The 19,176-nt window shown below is 38.7% G+C and overlaps 1 protein-coding gene across 4 annotated transcripts in view; it reads left to right on the top strand.

Moving 5' to 3' along the window:
• Fmnl2 (formin like 2) overlaps nt 1-19,176 on the top strand; it is a 279,290-nt gene that overhangs the window by 217,509 nt on the left and 42,605 nt on the right. For all 4 annotated transcript variants that reach the window (XM_048345456.1, XM_048345458.1, XM_048345457.1 and 1 more), the window contains exons 8-9: nt 63-139; nt 1,981-2,074. In XM_048345456.1, the coding sequence (XP_048201413.1) occupies nt 63-139; nt 1,981-2,074 (171 nt within the window). The remainder of the gene's footprint in view (nt 1-62; nt 140-1,980; nt 2,075-19,176) is intronic.

Here is a 19,176-nt window from a genome sequence, read left to right as displayed (position 1 = left end):
TAGTCAACACTGACAGTATCTTAACTTACTTACTAATGCTATTATTCGTTTCCACATTTCAGTATGGTTTCAACATGGTCATGTCTCATCCACACGCTGTCAATGAGATTGCACTAAGCCTGAACAACAAGAACCCCAGGTAAGTATTCTGTGTAATATGCAAGTCTAAATCTCATTGGGGAAATAGAGAACCCCAATTAGAATATGTGTGGTTATTTCTGAAATAATTCTGGCTATCAGCCAGATGCTGGTAGCTAGCAGCTATAATCTTAGCTTTAAAGGCTGAGATTTGAGAAACACAGTTCAAAGCTAGCCCAGGCAGGAAAGTCCCTGAGGCTCTTATCTCTAGTTAATCAGCAAAAAGCCAGAAGTGGTAGTAGGACTCAAGTGGTAGAGTACTAACGTTGAGTGGAAAAAGCTAAGGTACAACAGCCAGCCCTTGTGTTCAAGCTCCAGTACCAGTGTGTGTGTTTGTGTCATGCGCACATACTCAAACATATAATGCCTATAATTTTGGCTGTGTATAATATTTTCTTGTCAATTAATTAAATTTCTGCACAGAAGCAGATTTGAACATTCAAAGATAATACTGGCCTTTCCTTATTCTTTGTAAGCATTCTTTCCCTTCAAGGCTAATTCTTAGAATACTTGCTGCTCAATTTGATGGAGAGGACTAATTTACAAGCTTGCCCAGACCTGGGGTACTTGGAGTAAAAGATTTAGCTAAAGTTAATACTGAAAGCTGACTAAAACAATCAGTAATTCAGCTGCTCCCCTGATGTAGACAGCTTTAGCTACCAAAAAGAAAAGGAATCACAAATAATTGTATGTGCAGATTTCCTTTCCTATTTTGCTTTCTATAAAAGCCTGCATCATGTAGTATGAATCACCTCACAGATTATCTCTGTGAGCCTGTCCTCATCGATTGCTGTTGGGTGATTCTAATATGTTTTCCATATAGATGAGATATTCTGCATTTCAATTGTGTAATTTCTTTCCAGCAGATAATTTTCTACAAATGGTATTATCTGACAATTAGTAATTCTTCACAAAATCTGATTGTAAGTTAAACATTTTGATTTGGAATGAAGTGCAATCTGTAAAGTTTTATTTAAATATTGAATGATATTCTTTCAAACTTTTCCTTGATGAAACTTTTCACAACTCTGCAGTAGCGTCCTTAGTTTACTAAAGTTCCACATAGCCATGGCTTTTTATCCCTGCGCTACACTGCAGGGAAGTAATTTTTTTTTTTTAAAGATTATTGACATTGTTGAGTATCAGACCAGTCTTTGTTAAGAAGTTGGCAGTAGTTTTTATTCCAGAAGAAATATGAGATAGCCTTATAATGAAGAAACAATGCTGTTTCTTTCTCAACATTATATTTGGAAATTTAGAATGCATCTCTACATCCTCCTTCCAAAATATTTCAGATGGAGTTTTGTATTCTTGAGTGAGAGAAAATAATTCTTTTTAGTACAGGTGCAATCCAACACTTTCCAGATCTTCTGAATAGAAAGAAGAAATGATAGGAACTTGTATTGTCGTGAGGGATTTTTCTGGATCATCTGTAAGTGAGCAGATTTAAAATGTAAAACATTAATTTATTTTGATTTTCTGGCTAATAGCTCCTATTCCAAAATCACAGCTTAATTAGTGTTCTTTCCACATAGTCTCAAGTTTTTAGCTCCTCAGTATAAAAGCGTTGAATCATCTGATGATTTGGTTTTACTAGTATATGATTTGTAAATTAAGTAGAGGCAAGTATGCCTTCCATGTTTGCTGTTATGGACAAATATATATTTAGAAATTAGGAAAGTTTCAAATTGTGTTTTAATGTAACTACTGTAGTTAGTAAAGGTTTTAAAAAAGACATAGCGAAACATTTATTCTTATATCCATCTCAGAAGGAAGGGGTAGCTAACTCATCATGGCATTTCCACTGATTTGTATTTTTCTCTTTGTTTCTTGTTTTGATAGGACAAAAGCCCTTGTTTTAGAGTTGTTGGCAGCTGTTTGTCTGGTCAGAGGCGGCCATGAAATCATTTTATCAGCTTTTGATAACTTCAAGGAGGTAGGATAATAAGAACACTCAATAAGCATCTCATATTTAGACATATGTGAACACAATGATTTGCCTTTTCAATTAGTCTAAGGATTAAGGATTAAAAATTTGAATGTCTAAGGTATCACTGAAGGAGGTATAATGATCTTCGTATATCTGAAGTTTATAAGCTTTCTTTGGATATCTCATTTCTAGCATAAACTAAAAATTCCCTCTTTTTCTTTGGAGGAAATGAAAGTGTCAGTTTAGAAACTATGTTTGCTTTCTATGTTTATTAGAAATAGGTTTTGTAGATGGTTTTTATTAGGGATGATAGTGTCTAAATAGTATCATGTAAATTTTGTGACCTCCTTCATCATAGTTACTGTCCCTAAATCAAATTATCATTGCTTTGCTAAATGCTGTGAAAATCTTATCAAATAAATAATCTATATCTATTTTAGACATTTGTAATCTTTCAAGTGTTCCTTTCTCAGAATAACAAGAAAGCTATAAACGTGTATGGTTGAATATGGAAACTGTCTACAGATGCAGAAACCATTATGCATTGTTAAGACAATACCAAGGATTCAGCTATAAAATATCAAGTCATCTTGACCTACATATCAGCTAATTTCTCCGACAGGCAGTGAGCAGTGTTTTGTGGCCAAGCAGAGTGTCTGATGGTTATATGCTTCAATCTTGGGCTGTTTAGGGAGGGAATTTAACAAGTAGTCCTTAGAGAACATTGGAGGCACTTGGAACCTTGGGTTAAAGTCGCACCCTGAGCCAAATTGTACCTCATTCTGGCAATTCTATTCAATTCCAATGATTTTCTGGATTCAGACCCAAGCTGGATTAAAATACTGGCCGAGGGACTTCTAAATTCACCCTCAACTTTTCTGAAATCCGCCCGAGTAGAAATCAGATAGTATTGTTGGTCATATCTGTTGTATTAATGTACCTTCTTTATATACCAGCTACACACAGGAAATAATTTGGTTATCTATTAACACCCTTTGGATAACTCTTAATACCTTCAATTTATAGAAGAATAAAATTCAAACATACAGCTTACCCCCAGTCACACAACTAGATTAGTGGCAGTGCCATGTTCAAGATTAGATTTTCTTGATCTTGAATTTCCATGGAATTTTGCTCAAGTTTGGGTCCAGATGTTTGTGGGTCTCTCAGAAGAAGTCTCTAAAGTTGGCAGGACTTCAGAGCTACTGTGCCCCATACCTCACCTTAATTGCATTCAGTCAAGAACTGCCATATTACTAGAGACTCGTTCTATGATTGTTGAGAGTTGGGGAACTTCAAACAAGGCCAGGGCCAACATTTCCATCCCTTCATTGTATTGTTGCCATTACCCCAGTCAGAGTTTCAAAATTTGACTTTGTCTCTCTTGTTACCACTGACCACGGAGAGAACCAAATAGTGTCTTTTTATCTATTATACCCTCAGTGAAAGTGAAAATATATCTGAGTTCTAAGAGAATGAAGAATAATAGTGAATATTTAAATTCATATTCATGGCTTCCAAAATAAACACATTTTGGAGTCAAGAATGTATAAATGCTTGTCTGTGAATGTTTTTATATATCATGTATAAATATATAAATTTTACATTTATAAACAGGAGGTATGTTTGGGTATATGGGTTTAAAATGAAAACTAAATAGAATAGCATATGCTGGCACTCATCATATTTGGAAATATCACCTGCTGAGTTCTTTCTACACTAGAGGCATTTACTGTATAACTATCAGTAACCCTTATTATACTATACCTAGAATCTGATTATACTGTCCACTAAAATATGTCCTGAAGATATAATGGTATAGAATCAGAAGTAGAGCCAGCAATTCCTGGGATGGATTAGCTTTATTTTCTCTTATGATAGAATACCATTTTTACACATAATAGGCAAATACTTGTAGAACGGAGTTTCAACTTTCTGTGTTATGTATAGTTGGGAGACTAATTGTAATTGGGGGTAGATGCCAGAGGGGAGGATGGGTGAATGTGATCAAATCAGTCCAAGTGCCTATATGCAAGCAGAGTAATGCAAGTAGTTAAAAGTTGTTTAAAAACAGGGCATATGAAAGAGAAATAATATATATGCAAATAACACAATGAAACTCCATTGTACAATTAATATGTGTTAATAATTTTCTCAATAATTACATAGGATGCCCATTTTGGGACTATTATGTGCTTAGTTTTGGGAAAAAAATAGTCCTAGGTCTAATAGTAGCTAGTTTACTAGTGAGAAGAACTAATTTGGACGTGTGTGTGCGCGCACACCTGCCTGTCCCAGTACTGGGACTTGAACTTGGCCTGAATGCTGTCCGTTAGGGCTTTTTTTTGGGTGGGGGAGGGAAGAGGGGGTGTCAGTCATGACGTGTGAACTTAGGGTCTGGGCACTGTCCCTGAGCTCTTTTGTTCAAGAGTAGTGTTCTATCACTTTGAACCACAGAGCTACTTCTGGTTCTCTGGTGGTTAATTTGAGATAAGAGTCTCATGGACTTTCCTGCCTAGGCTGGCTTTGAACCATGACCATCACATCTCTGCCTCCTGAGTAGCTAGGATTACAGGCGTGAGCCCCCAGCACCTAGCTTGTCCCTTACCTTTTTGTTCAAGGTTGGTATTCTCCCACTTGAGTCACAGTTCTATTTCTGGCTTCTTTTGGTGGCTAATTGGAGATAAGAGTTACGTAGTTTCCTCTTCAGGCTGGCCTCGAAATTTGATCCTCAGACTTCAGCCTCCTGATTAGTAGCTAGGATCATTGACATGAACCACTAGTACTCTGTTGATTTTTGAGTATTTTGACCTTCAACCCAAACTTGCCTCTTTTCTATAATTATTTGTGAGTGATGGTGGGTGTTGAGATTGTGTTTCTCTGTGTTATGCTTGAGAAGGGTCAAGGACAGAACTTTGTACTCTTGTCCTGCATTTACTTCAAGGTCTTGCATCCCCATAGACCTAAATTAAAGGATTGCCCGTTCCCTCTGTGAATAAGGACATGGAAGGAGCATGCCCCTGAGAAACTTGGTTCTGATGAATATATCAAAAGCTTGTTAGCCTACTTATCCAGTTGTGGGGGAGGAAAATGGGGCTCCCAGCTTAGTTCCTTAAAATTCTCTCTCTTGTCTTTGCATCTTTATGTGAGTCAATTTTTTTCTTATACATTACAATGAAGGGTCCATTCTCTTATCATTTTGCCACAATGTCATCGAAATCTTCTAGCTTAAGGAGGCTCAGAGCCAGCTGTTCAGGAGAAGGTTATGCCTTCCTGTTCTGGAATATCTATGCAAGAGGAGCTTGGGTCAGTGGGCAACATCCATGGTACTACCCATGACAGAGGGAACCCTATTGGGTACAGGAGACGGGCCATGGGACCAAAGGAAGCTTTACCATCAAGAAGTTTACTTTTAAAGCCTTGTATAACTTTTTAGGAGAAGTAAGTACAGAGTATCTCTTCTTACTGGGTATGAAGGATGAAAGAAGCAATTCAACATCTACTTTTTTTGTGAATGCAGTGATGTACTTTTACACAGATAGATCCTCTGACTGACAAGCAGAATGTGTCTATGGAGCAGACACTGACAGGAAATTTAATGACCCTTCATTATAATGTAGCAAGAAATCTCATTCTCTCTACATGTACCTACCTGTATTTTTCCCCCTCCAATACTGGGGTTTGAACCTAGGGCCTTGCATTAGCCAAGCAAGCTTGAGCCACACCTCTAGCACTTCTGTAGCCTTTTGAGTCAACACATTTATTTTTAATTTGACTAGCACTTATTAACTCCAATGTCCATGAAAGGAAAGTAACTTGTGATGCTTGATGAAATTGTACATATCATTACATTTTCATGTTTCAGTTAACATTAAGGATCCCAATAAGCTAGTTCTGTATTTTTCCCCCCAAAGACTTTGCTGTGAATCTTCTAACAAGAGAGCTTTAGGAATAAAAGGAATACCTCTAGTGTAGAGGCTTCCGATGATGGGAAGACTACTAACCAAAGGCCTTGCTTGATATGGTAGGGTTGATAAGCCTGATGTTATGGAGCAAGCATGTGCAGTGCCTCAATACACATAATGATAAATGAGTTCTAATTACAACAGACTCAGATGGGAAACTTGTGCTTTGTGTGGTTTGTGATGTGGCTGAAAACATGAGTGTACGTAGATGATGACGAGGTCATTAATAGCTAATTCTTATACTCCTTAAAGGCCTTTCTCCAAAATACAGTTAAAGGTAGTCAACACATCTGTTTTTGGTGTTGAAACATCTCCCCTTGAAAATCTGTGGTCCTAAAATGAGGACCAGGGTGAGAACAAAGATCATCTGTTTTTCTTTTGTTTTTCCTTATTGGCTAATTTAGCCAACCAACGAGCACAATCATCTTCCCTAAATTCATACTTTTGAGTTTCCAGGCTCTATATGTTCCTGAGCACTGAGTTAATTAGACAAAAGAAAAACAATGACAATGAAACCAGAAACAGTGGCAACAAAACCAAATTCTTTTGTATGTAAAATCTACTGTATATGTATTGTATGTAAAGTCTATTGTATTATATTGGTGTTGGTAATAATTCAGGATCTTGCTTGTGATAAGCAGAAATTTAACATAGAAGAAAAGGGTAGCTTAGAAGGATATAAACAAATTCGCAGACTTTCTAGGCACTAAGGGCTCATACTTGTAAGAGACTGGTTGGGAAGATTTTGGCTTCAGGTTGGCCCAGGCAAAAAGTTAGTAGAACCTCATCTCAGCATGAAGAGCAGAGTGGGTATAGCATACATAGTAGGCTGTGATTCAGGCCAGCTTGGGCAAAAACTAAGACCTTATTTAAAGAATACTCTGAACAAAAAGAATCTTAGCCAGGCACAAGTGGCTCACGCCTGTAATCCTAACTACACAGGAGGCTGAGATCTGAGGATCATGGTTCAAAGCCAGCCAGCCCAGGCAAGAAAGTTCATGAGACTCTTACCTCCGGTTAATCATAGAAAATGCCAAAGTGGTGCTGTGGCTCAATGGTAGAGTGCTAGCTTTGAACAAAAAGAGCTGAGACCCAGAGTTTGAGTCCCAAAACAAAACAAAAACCCCAACAACAAAAAAAAACACGTTTGAATTGGGGTTCAAGCAGCAGAACACCTGGGAACTCTTCCATAGCAGTCATGAATCTCTGAGTTCAAACCATAGGATGGAAGGGAAGGAACGAAGGAAAGGAAGAAGAGAGGGAGGGAGGGAGGTAAGAGAAGAAGGAAGGGAGGGAGAGAGACAGACAGACACACAGACTTATCTGAGAGCCTTGAGCCATTTGCAACTGAGCCTCTGTTCAAGGTTTTTTTTGTTTGTTTGTTTGTTTTTTCCTCTCCCACATATGGCCTGTAGCTAGCCAGTCACTGGGTCATACAGCCATATCTCCTAGTACAGTTCACAACCTGCTCCCCACTTTAGATTTACAGCCATCATATTTAATCGACTTTTTCACAGGAATCTTGCAATCTTGGATTTCATTCACTACTCAACCTTTTCCTTACACGTCTACATTTTTTTAAACCATTTTGTTCTTGGTTATATTTAAGAAAGTATTTCCAAAAGTCTAGTAGAAAAATGTTCCCATTTGAATTGAATTGAAAGACAAAAAGTACTGAGGCCCACAATGCTATGTGCCTCTGATCATATAAATTAATATTTTTCAAAATGAACTCCAGGAAATGGAAATTGGAGGTTTTTCTTTCTTTTTTTTTTCATTCCTTCTTTTTGTCTTGTTTATCTGTCTTTGGGAGGCTGGAGGTTGGGCACAAATATGGAGGGACAAAGGGTGAACAAATGCAGCAGTGGTACTCACTAGACACTACGTTGAAAATGAACTATACAACTTGTGGGTGAGGATAGGAGGGAAAAATTGAGAGAAAACATAGGAAGAGATGACAGTGTTCTAAAAGAAATGTATTCATTACTTATATAATTAACCCTCTATACATCACTTTTATAATGACAATAAAAATAGTAATAACAAAAGGTACTACAGCCACACAGACTATGATGTAACAGACTGCTGTGACACAAGTGATAGACCTCAGAGGGGTTTTTTTTTTTTTTTTTTTTTTTTTTTTGCCAGTCTTGGGCCTCGGACTCAGGGCCTGAGCACTGTCCCTGGCTTCTTTTTGCTCAAGGCTAGCACTCTCCCACTTGAGCCACAGTGCCACTTCTGGCTGTTTTTATATATGTGGTGCTGGGGAATCGAACCCAGGGCTTCATGTACACAAGGCAAGCACTCTTGCTACTAGGCCATATTCCCAGTCCTCCCCCCACCCCCCCCCCCGAGGGCTTTGAACACCAGTTCTCCAGGCTACTGCTGAGCTGTGCACCTGGAACTCACCAGGATTCCAGATCCATTTCAACGGTATTCTTATCTACTTCCATAAGGACAGCATTTAGTCTGAGAAGAAAAGTTTGTTGACTAACAGCCTTAGTCCCTCCCTCTGGCCCGGTATAAGTACATGGAGCCTTCTTAAATGAGCCACTCAAGGCCACTAGCTCTCTAGTGTGCAACACTTGGCAGTGGTTTTCTTTTTCCAACTGTTGGTAGGAGGCTTCCTGAGAAAGCTGATGTAGTTTAGCTACTGGCCATTAGAAAGTCCTCATGCTACTCATTATTAAATTGATTTAAGAAAGCCTGTCAAGTTTTATTCACAGTGGCCCATACTGGACAGGAAAAAGGGCAGGCATTTTCATGTTTCTAGCATTCCTCTCAGTTCAATCCCCTTTATTCTAACCCTGAAAACATTTGAGGGCATGGGGTTAAAAGTCGATTGAAGTCCACCCAAATAACTCTATAAGTAGTGAAATCTTTGACATGGAAGGAAGGGTACTTACTATTTGGGCTCTTTTAAGTCTCATACTGTGTGAGCCATAATCCTAGAGTATGTATGTATGTATGTATGTCACATTACCAGGCCAAAATCAGATTTACTTAATTCACCAAGACTCTTCTCTGACTGGTTCATCTTACCAAGATTAGGAAGATGAGATGGCAATACTTCTAAGGATCATAGTTTATTTACTGACTGTTGTAGTTATTGCTTATGGGTAATATAATAGTCCAGGCTTAGTTGTACCAGTCTTCTAGATTCACAGGCCAGAAAGGCAGGGCCTGGATTGTTCTCATGTGTTTAGGATCTTTCAGGGAAGATAGCATTAACAGATGACAGAAGTTCATCGGGAGACTACCTCACTAAGGGATCTCATTTTTGGGCTGTGGTGTGTTGAGGTTTGTAGCTGAGACTATCAGCTGTGTGCCACTGCATGAGATTTGGGCTTCTCACAGCATGGCACCTGCCTCTCCTGACAGAGTACCCAGGCAGGACCATTTAGAGAGCAGGCACTGATACTGAGAGATCACAGAGTACCCCTGAGGGAATAGGTCGTCCCAGGTCCAAGGAGAAGGAAGTTGGCTTCATTTGTTGATGATTGCAGTGCCCAGATCACTGTGCAGAACAACATGTAGGATAAGAACGACAGCTGTGGCTACCTTTGGAAAAATAATAGTTTACTTTAGTAAATATGTGAAAATCATCAAAATGCTTTCATAGTTGTTCCTCTTATGTATTCTTCTTCCTTCACTCTACCCCCCCCCCCAATTTTTTATTTCTCTTTATGACTGAAAGCTTTGTAGACTTTTTGATTGGAACTAGAAAGGACAGATACTGCATCTTTCAAGAAAATGTGCTTAAAATGGGCAAATCATACTTTAAGAGCCTTCCTAAAAGAGAAAGGAGCCATTGATAGAGGAATCCCCAAGTTCACTTCTTGGTAATGAGCTAGTTAATTATTATCAGTGTCTTTATCATGTGGTAAGAAAATAAACATGGATTGCTGCTGGTCATTAAAGGATGAATCATGCTCTATGTGACAGACACATTGATAAACACTGCCCATAGGAAACAATACAGGTCCTGTGCTTAACCCGGACTCTCTCAGGCAGTTGCAGGAACAAATAAATACCTTTTTTGTTTTTGTTTTTGTTTTTTTTTTTGTCAGTCATGGGGCTTGAACTAAGAGCCTAGGCACTGTCCCTGAGCGCTTTTGCTCAAGGCTGGCGCTCTACCACTTGAGCCACAGCACCACTTCTGGTTTTTGAGTGGTTAAATTGGAGATAAAAGTTTCACAGGGATTTTCTGCCCAGGCTGGCTTTGAACTGTAATCCTCAGACTCAGCCTTCTGAGTAGCTAGGATTACAGGCATGAGCCATCAGCACCTGGCTAAGAAAATATCTTGGCAGATGTAGCAGTAGGCTCTGTAAAGGTAGATTACGGGTTCTAGTCAAGAGAATGAATACCTAATCGAGATGAAGTATGGGAGTGGAGGGCAGTTTGGATCAGAGCTTTTAGGGAAAGGTGCCCCTGGAGCAAGTCTAGGATGATATTTTTCTAAAGTAACATAAGTTTATTATCTTAATAATCCTGTAAATAGGCAGTATAATAAGAGTCAGTAGGGCCAGGCAATGGTGGCTCACACCTGTAATTCTAGCAGTTTAGGACACTGAGAACTGAGGATTGCAGCTCAAAGCTAGCTATAGCAGAAAAGTCCACAAGACTCTTATTTTCAATTAACTTCCAAAAAGCTGGAAATGGAGCTGTGGCTCAAGTGATAGCATGCTTGTCTTGGTCACTAAGGCTCGGGGACAGTGCCCAGGCCCTGAGTTCAAGCCCCAGGACCAACACACACACACACACACACACACACACACACACACACACTACACACTACACACTACACACTACACACTACACACTCAATAGGGTAGGGTTTTGGAGATTCCAGAAGAGAAGAGATCCCTCCTTTTAGCTTCTGGATGTCACTTACATTCTTTGGTTTATCACACACACATACATACACACACACATACATACACACACACACACACACACAGTCAATAGGGTAGGGTTTTGGAGATTACAGAAGAGAAGAGATCCCTCCTTTTAGCTTCTGGATGTCACTTACATTCTTTGGTTTATGGCTTTTTCTTTCAATTGCAAAGTCAGCAACATAGCATCTTGTCTGTTTCTATTCCTCTATCATTGCTTCTCTCAGATTCTCCAGCTTTCTTCCTTTAAGATCCCTTCTGGTTATATTGGGTCCATCCAGGTAATCTCCTTATCTCAAACTTGTTAATTTAACCATGTCTATATTCACTCCTTTACCCTTTTACTATGTAAAGAAATGCAGTTTCAGCTACAAGTGTTTCAGTGGTGAGGCATTCAACCTGCCTCAGCAGTAAAGGGAATCAGGATGTCATTTTATACTAGGAAGGTGCTATTGTTAGAAAACTTCAGGGACCTTATTTTGTTCTGAATCTTCAATTTTACAGTGGACAGGGCACAAGGAAAGAAAGGCTGGGATTGGAAATTAGATCTAATTGCTTACTTCCAAATTTTCATGTTACTGTAAAGTGTCAAAGTAGTAGAATAGTGGAGGAAATATATTCTCTGATCAATGATTGTGTAGAAACAGTCAGTTGGCAGTGGTTCTGCATGACATCAGTGGGACTGAGCAGGGAGTGGTTCACCATTCATATTTCTCATTCCTTAGGCTTCTTCCTCCTCTATAGTCATTTGCTTCTCTGGCAGCTGTCCCCATTCACTTCTAACATTTTTGAGACCTTCCCTTTCTAGGAGCTTAGGCAACATAAAAAGAAAGGAAAGGGATCAAGGAAGGAAAGAAGAAAGGAACTGATGAATGAACAGCAGGGCATATCATTATCTGGGAGTAATTGTAAGATACTTTGCTTCTCAGCCTGACTTTAAACAACTCTATATTCTCTCTACAAGCTCAAGTACAGTTGTATACCATAGGAAGTTCTTTATTTTATTTATTTATTTATTATTCTTTATTTTAATTGTAGGAGCTACTTAAAAAAAAAATAAAGTAGGTTGGGTGCCGGGTGCCTGTGGCTTACAACTATAGTCGTAGCTACTCAGGAGGTTGAGATCTGAGAATCACAGTTCAGAGACAGGCCAAGCAGAAAACTCTAAAAGACTATCTCCAATTAATTATCAGAAAGCCAGAAGTGGAGAAATGGCTCAAGTGATAAGAACATTAGCCTTGAAGAAAAAAGCCAAGTAAGAGCATGAGGCCCTGAGTTCAAGCCCCATTACCAGTACCCCCCTCCCCAAAAAAGAAAAACTCCCTGAATGTTGCTTTCTTGTTATTTTTATTCATATAAAATACTATTTCACAAGGCTATGCCCTTTAACATCTATATGTGTCCTCATTTCACATTCTTGAAGTACATCAACAGGGCCCTGGGAGAAAGCAGTGAGAGCTCCTTGTTATTGTCAGATCTTGCAGAATTTGAACCAGAGCCTGATGCCTGTGACTTAAATCTGGAGCTTTCACTTGGAAAGAATTTTTGTGTCATATAAGTGTTGTACAGTCATAAGGGACATATGGACAAAATAGAAGCAAGGTGCTATGTGTTGATTGAAAATGGGAATCAGAGCTATTAGAGCTTTGGTAACTCATCACCAATTTCAGAAAAGAATAGATCATTCAAGATTTGGTTGCTATTCTACCATTTTTTTTTTTCTGTAATGTAAAATGTCTTGGAATTACATTGGTTTTCTTCTGTGGCAAGGAGCTGCCTCTCCTTTCCTCCACCATTCCACCTTGATAAATCTATTTAAAAATTTGTGTATTCAATAGTTGTTCTAGATGCCTTTAAAAGTGGATTTACATTCTGTGAAAGTATAATTCTTAAATGTAAAAAGGGTTATACATTTTAACAGTCATAAAGTAGAATGTTGATCTAGTCACAAGGCTACATCAGATTATCCTGTTTAAATAAACACACAGGTTTACCACACTATTAAAATCGTTTTGATATATGTTAACTAGGAAGATGGATAAGATAAAGCATATATCTGTGTATATATATGTCTGTTTATGTACATATTTATATAATATGTCTATATACTTTTATATACATATGTACACATTTATTTGTGGTGTATACTTTTATACATACACATGTGTACATATATAGAGTGTAGCTCTTATGTGCAATTGCATAACAATATGAGTGTGAATAGCAGTAAGCTCTAAAAGGAACTGAATGAGGAGATTTGGACTAGCATTGGTGCTACTGTTTTTGTGTGTATTTATTTCTGTGGTCTGGGATCATTGAGAAGTAATAATTCTTCAGTTGGATGGAGTGCTCCTGTTGTGTAGAGTTAGATGTTCCCCCTTACGTTTTAAGAAGACTATATTAAGTGTATAGTTTTCTTCTTTTATTTTCTAAAGATGCCTAGTTCTTCTTTGTGTAACATCTCCTCCAAACTAAATGCATTGATCTAGTTAGTGATCAGTCACTTGTGTTTTTGAGAACTGTTAGACAAAGTCAAGATTGTTGAAACTTTTGGAGAATTGCTGAGCTAATGCATGTATTTCTTAGCATGAAAAAGTCAAAGCATGCCCCTAAAAAGTTTCTCTTACCTTGAAGAGGACAGGACTGACTGTCTGACTAAAGACCAAATGTATGAGAGGGCGAAAATAAGAGAACATTAATCCCAACCTCTTACATTTATATTTTATTGCAAATTATGGCTTAAATAAAATAGTTTTATTTAATTATGAGTATTTACCGTAAATATGCTTATTGAGCTTGATTTCGGGTGAATCAAGCCCATTTTATTTGAATTTGAAAACACTATATGTAAACTATAGATCACTTAAAAAATATGTGGCATCTGTAGTTAATACATATGGATTTTGTTTGATATTTTCAGAAAGAAAATATGAGTGGAGCAGAATCTATTCCATTTTCTTCCATGTTGTAAATGTTGGTCAATTAGTCTTTTGTATAAGAAAGGTAAATAGAAATATGATAGAGTTTGTTCTTTAACAAAATATTTATTGTTTTTGCATTGTTTTCCTAGTGAAAACAGGCTAGTATGTATTTTGTTAATTTCCAGGTGTACACTATGAAGTAGGAATGAAGAGCAAAAGGCTCTCAGAGTACATGGGCCTACTGGTATGCTCTGGCAAACATCAACTCTGGAATTTTACCCAGTTCTATTTAACCCATCCTTTGTATACAACAGTTCATAACAAGTCATCACATTCCAAGCATTTTGTGTACGTGCCTACATGTTTTCCTTAGGCTTAACCTTCCTCCTCAAAAGCAAACAAAACTAATGGAGATATAAAGTAGAGGGAATAGGTTCTAAGCAGTATAAGAATAGAGGGAAAAGACTAGGTGGAGAAAGAGTTCAAAGAGATTGGCAAGAAGTCTGTCTTACAAGGCAACATGTGTTGTGAAAATATCCGGTGCCCATATTATACAATGAAACAGGACAGAAGGCAAGTATGAATAAGGTTGTGAAGAGATACTGGTGGAAAGATTTGCAATTTGTGTTTTTTTTTTTTTTAAGTTTTGACCAGTTGTTGGTGGCTTACATTTGTAATCCTGGCTAATAAGGAGGCTGAGATCTAGATCACAATTTGAAGTTATTTGGGCAGAAAGCCTTTGAGACTCCATCTCCAAATAACCAGCAAAAAGCTGAGGATGGAGGTGTGGCTCAGGTATTAGAGCACAGCTATCAGTAAGAAAGCTCACAGTTTGAGGTCATGAGTTCAAATCCCAGTACTGGCAAGATAAAAAACACCAACTCTACTGGAAGATAAGTTGGATGAAAAAAGAAATGAAAAGAATGGATATAATGCAGTACTTTGTAGTTTATAAAATGTTTTGTATACATTCTGTCTGATTCTGGAAATCGGAGACAGACATTTTCGGTAGTTCAAGTCCATGTTTCTGAGTATTGTTTATCTTCCTGGAAAAAACTTCTGAAGGGGGAGATGCTTTAGTTTGGAGATAAGCAACTCAACATTATGGCCTGGATAAAGTTACTGCCCGTGACAGTGGATGAGATGTCAAGAAACTGAAGACAAATTTAAAACAATGAATACGAGGATGGACATAAGAGAATAAAAGTCTTTCATAATAATTCAAATAGCATACATTTCATTAAGACAAAAGTATCCCAATATAAATACAATTTAGGTATTTAATTTGAGACCATGTGATTTTTTGCCCTTGTTTAGAACTGAAGAAAATAAATTTTGTTTTTATGAAATTTATTCTTGAGAATTTAGTCAGATGAGGCTCTACATCACAGGAGAGTAGAAATGGCTGATCACAGTAACATGGGCTCTGCTTTATTCTGGCACTTGGGTTTGGGCTTTGGAATATGAGGGTTCCTTTGCCACCAATAAATGTACCAGCAACATATGGATGTGCTAGGTTTCCTGGTATGCAACCAAGAACAACACAAATTTCCCTTTGAAGTTGTTCCCAGGAATAGGTATAAAATTAGTAAAATAGTGTTTTCTGTATGGTAGGTGTGTGTCAAGATCATGTTTAATACATTAATTGAACATTTTTTCCTGATTATTTGAAAACTCTTGTGTACTTTTCTCATATTCTTTGCTTGTAATCTAATGTTTACTTGGCCTTGGAGAAAGAAAACCTAGCCTTGCAATGTCTACATATGACAAATGCGATCACTAACATTAGGCCCAAGTTCCACTGATCTCTGAGTATTGTGGCTTCGTCTTCATGGATACATGACAAATTCAGAAGTTCTTTGTATATATGGTATATATGGTTGATTCTCTGGGGACCTTCCCTTCTTTATTTTGCTTTTTATAGTCCTTTGGAGTATAGTATTAATATTTTATTTTTTTGCCTATAATTCCAGCACTTTGGAGTTCGAGACAGAATTTATGAGCTACATAGTAAAACTATGTCTCAAAAAAAAGAAGTACTGAGGATCCCAAATAACTCCCCCCCGCCCCCTCTGTGGCTTGAATTCAAAACCTGGGTGCTGTTCCTGAGCTTTTGCTCAAGGCTAATTCTCTGCCACTTGAACCATATCTCCACTTCTGGCTTTTTTAAAAAAAACTTATTTTACTTTATTTAATTTTATGGAGAGAGCTGTCTCATTGATTTTCCTGCCTGGGCTGGCTTTGAGCTTCCATCTTTACATCTCAGCCTCTTGAGTAGCTAGGATTACAGGCATGAGCCACTGGTGCCCAGCAAGAACTTTTGTTTATTTATGTTATGTATTGATATTTACCATAGTATAAATTACATAGGAATTTTGATATCTTCCATGCAAAAAAACCTCATTACATGTTAATGTATCCATTCCTGTTAAAAATAGAAAAATATTTTTGTTTTTTGAAACAAAAATACCAATGAAAATAGCATTTATCTTTGTTAACTCAAGCTACCATTACAAATTACCATAATCTAAGTGGCTTCAGCAACAAAAAATACTAAGGCTTGGAAGTCTAAGCTCAGGGTACCAGCACAGTTGGGTTCTAGCAAGAATATTCTTTTTAGCTCTCAGATGCCTACCTTGTTACAATGGCTTCATGCCATCTTTTGGATTATTATATCACAGTTGTAACTACTTTCAACATCCCATCTGTATCTGTAGCTTCTATTATTGATGATGTTCTTGTATCACCTTCCTGTGGTTGTACCTACACTATTCCTGGTCTCTTCTTGGGAGGCCATCAGCCTGTTGATTTAGGAACCTTTTCTTCCACTCTACCCTGACCTTATTTGACCATAGACTGTTAACATCCTTACCTCTAAACACAGTGAGTTTGACAAGCAGAGCTTTAGCGCACGTAATTCATTCTATCAGTGGTATTATGTATTTTTATAAATCTTTTAATAAAACAAAATATATCAATGGTCACTTGGAAAATTGATTTACTGAATTAGCCACATCTTCTAGATGCTAATGGTTTCACAATGCAATATTTAAAAATTCATATTAGTATCAACTCAAGTATGGGAAAAATTTGAAGTATTAGGAAGTTGCTGGGTTTGGGTTAGCTAATAGAAGTTTTCCAAGATTATGTCCTCCTCCTCCTCCTCCTCCTCCTCCTCCTCCTCCTCCTCCTCCTCCTCCTCCTCCTCCTCCTCCTCCTCCTCCTCCTCCTCCTCCTCCTCCTCCCCCTCCCCCTCCTCCCCCTCCCCCTCCCCCCTCCTCCTCCTCCTCCCCCTCCCCCCTCCCCCTCCCCTCCTCCTCCTCCTCCTCCTCTCCCCTCCTCCTCCCCCTCCCCCTCCCCCTCCTCCCCATCCTCCTCCCCCTCCCCTCCCTCCTCCTCCCCTTCCCCTCCCTCCTCCCCCTCCTCCCCTCCCCCTCCCCCTCCCCTCCCTCCTCCCCCTCCTCCCCTCCCCCTCCTCCTCCCCCTCCCCCTCCTCCTCCTCCCCCTCCCCTTCCTCCCCTCCTCCCCCCTCCTCTTCCTCCCCCTCATTGTCAAAGTGAAGTACAGAGGGGTTACAGTTTCATATGTAAGACAAGTACATTTCTTATCCAACTTGTTACCTCCGTCCTCATTCCCTCCCCCCCATGAGTTGTACAGTTGGTTTACACCGATTGGTTTGTAAGTATCGCTATTGCAGTGGTTTGTCTTTTTATCCTTTGTCTCTTGATTTTGGTATTCCCTTTCCCTTCCCTTGTTCCAATACACGTCTATACAGTATCCGAGGTACTCTAGGATAGTCATAGCAGAAAACCAAAATAGCTCAATAGCTATGCCCATATGAACACATAAGATAATGCTAAGTGAAATGAACTCCAAGTTACGGAAATAAGTGGAATAGCATTGTTGTAGTTATTTTCAACATGCCATGTGAAACCATACCTTTTTTTCTCTCGTACTCCCTGTGGTTTTACTCCTGCTAAACTGATCTTAGTACCCCAGATACTGTGTATTAAGATTTTTATTTTTATAGAGAAGCTTCTTAATAATAATTAGTAGTTGTGGTAGTAATAATGACTGGGGCTTGAACTCAGGGCTTCATGTTCTCACGTGGCCTTTTTGCTCATGGCTGGTGCCCTCCCACTGGAGCTATGTTCAGGCTTCTTGCTGGTTAATTGGAGATTAGTCTTACAGATGTATCTGTCTGAAATGTCTTGAAACCACAGTTCTCAGATCTCAGTCCCCTCAGTGAGTAGGTTTATAGCGAACCACCAGCATCAGGTGAGATCTTAGTTTTTAATCATTGACAACAAATATTGCCTTCTTCTGTTTTTTCCCTTAAAGATAGCTTGTACATGTTTGAGAAAATGTCTGCCAAGAAGATAAGCCCGAGTAATGATATTTTGACAGTTACTCTTTTGTGTGAGAATGAGAGAATGGATAGTTCATTTGCCACTTGAATAATCACAGAAGTGCTTTTTCTCAAGACAGTTATACTTCAATATGCAGCCAGACTGCTCTGTGCAGATCTCCCACTTCACCATATAAAATACTAGAAAGATGTGTTCAAGGGTTGAGATGTAATAAAATTAATACATTGTACTACTTCACTGAACAGATTCTTGAGTGAAACCAGCTCTTTTCTCTCCTTGAGACGGCATGGCTGTAATGAATATATTGATTACTACAATCATTTAGCCTGATTTCCATCAAGGAACCAATGGTTTTATCAGTTGCCATTGCTTTCACATTGATTTTTTTTCCCAGTGCAGATGCCAATTTTTTGAGAAAGGCAAGTAACATCTTAGTATTACAAATATACTCTTGACCTCACAGATGCTATAAAAGAAACTTGAGGATCCTTGATGTTTAAGGACTGCACTTAACTCCTCCCCAAACCCATTGACTGTGGCAATCTTGTGCTGGTAGAAGTGGTTCTGGATGGCCAAGAGCAAGAGCAAGTCCTTCTGACTAAGTCCCAGCATCAGTGTTAAGGGAGAGACTGGGGAAGAGCCTAGGAGAAACAGGAGATGTGAAGGGACAGGGGCAGGGAGTTGACAGACTCCAGACAGTTGCCTGCTGTTGGCCTTAGGTCTTTGATTTATCAATTAATCTTTGGCATACCTTTGGCTTACTTTGATTTGTCAGGACTCAGGTGTGAGGAGAGCTTAGATCTACTGCCTCCATAGTAGATCCCCAGGTCTTGTGACATGCTGCTCTAGCCATGTGCTTTTGCTTCAGTTTAGAGGCTAGGTGTTAACCACTACAAGTGGCTCATTGGGTTCCCTCCGTTGTTCTGCCAGACCTAATTGGGTATGTTTCAAGGACA

This window comes from Perognathus longimembris, chromosome 4 (genome assembly GCF_023159225.1).
Source record: "Perognathus longimembris pacificus isolate PPM17 chromosome 4, ASM2315922v1, whole genome shotgun sequence".
In the NCBI taxonomy this organism is placed as follows: Eukaryota; Metazoa; Chordata; class Mammalia; order Rodentia; family Heteromyidae; genus Perognathus; species Perognathus longimembris.
This window is presented reverse-complemented; position numbering and strand designations above follow the sequence as displayed.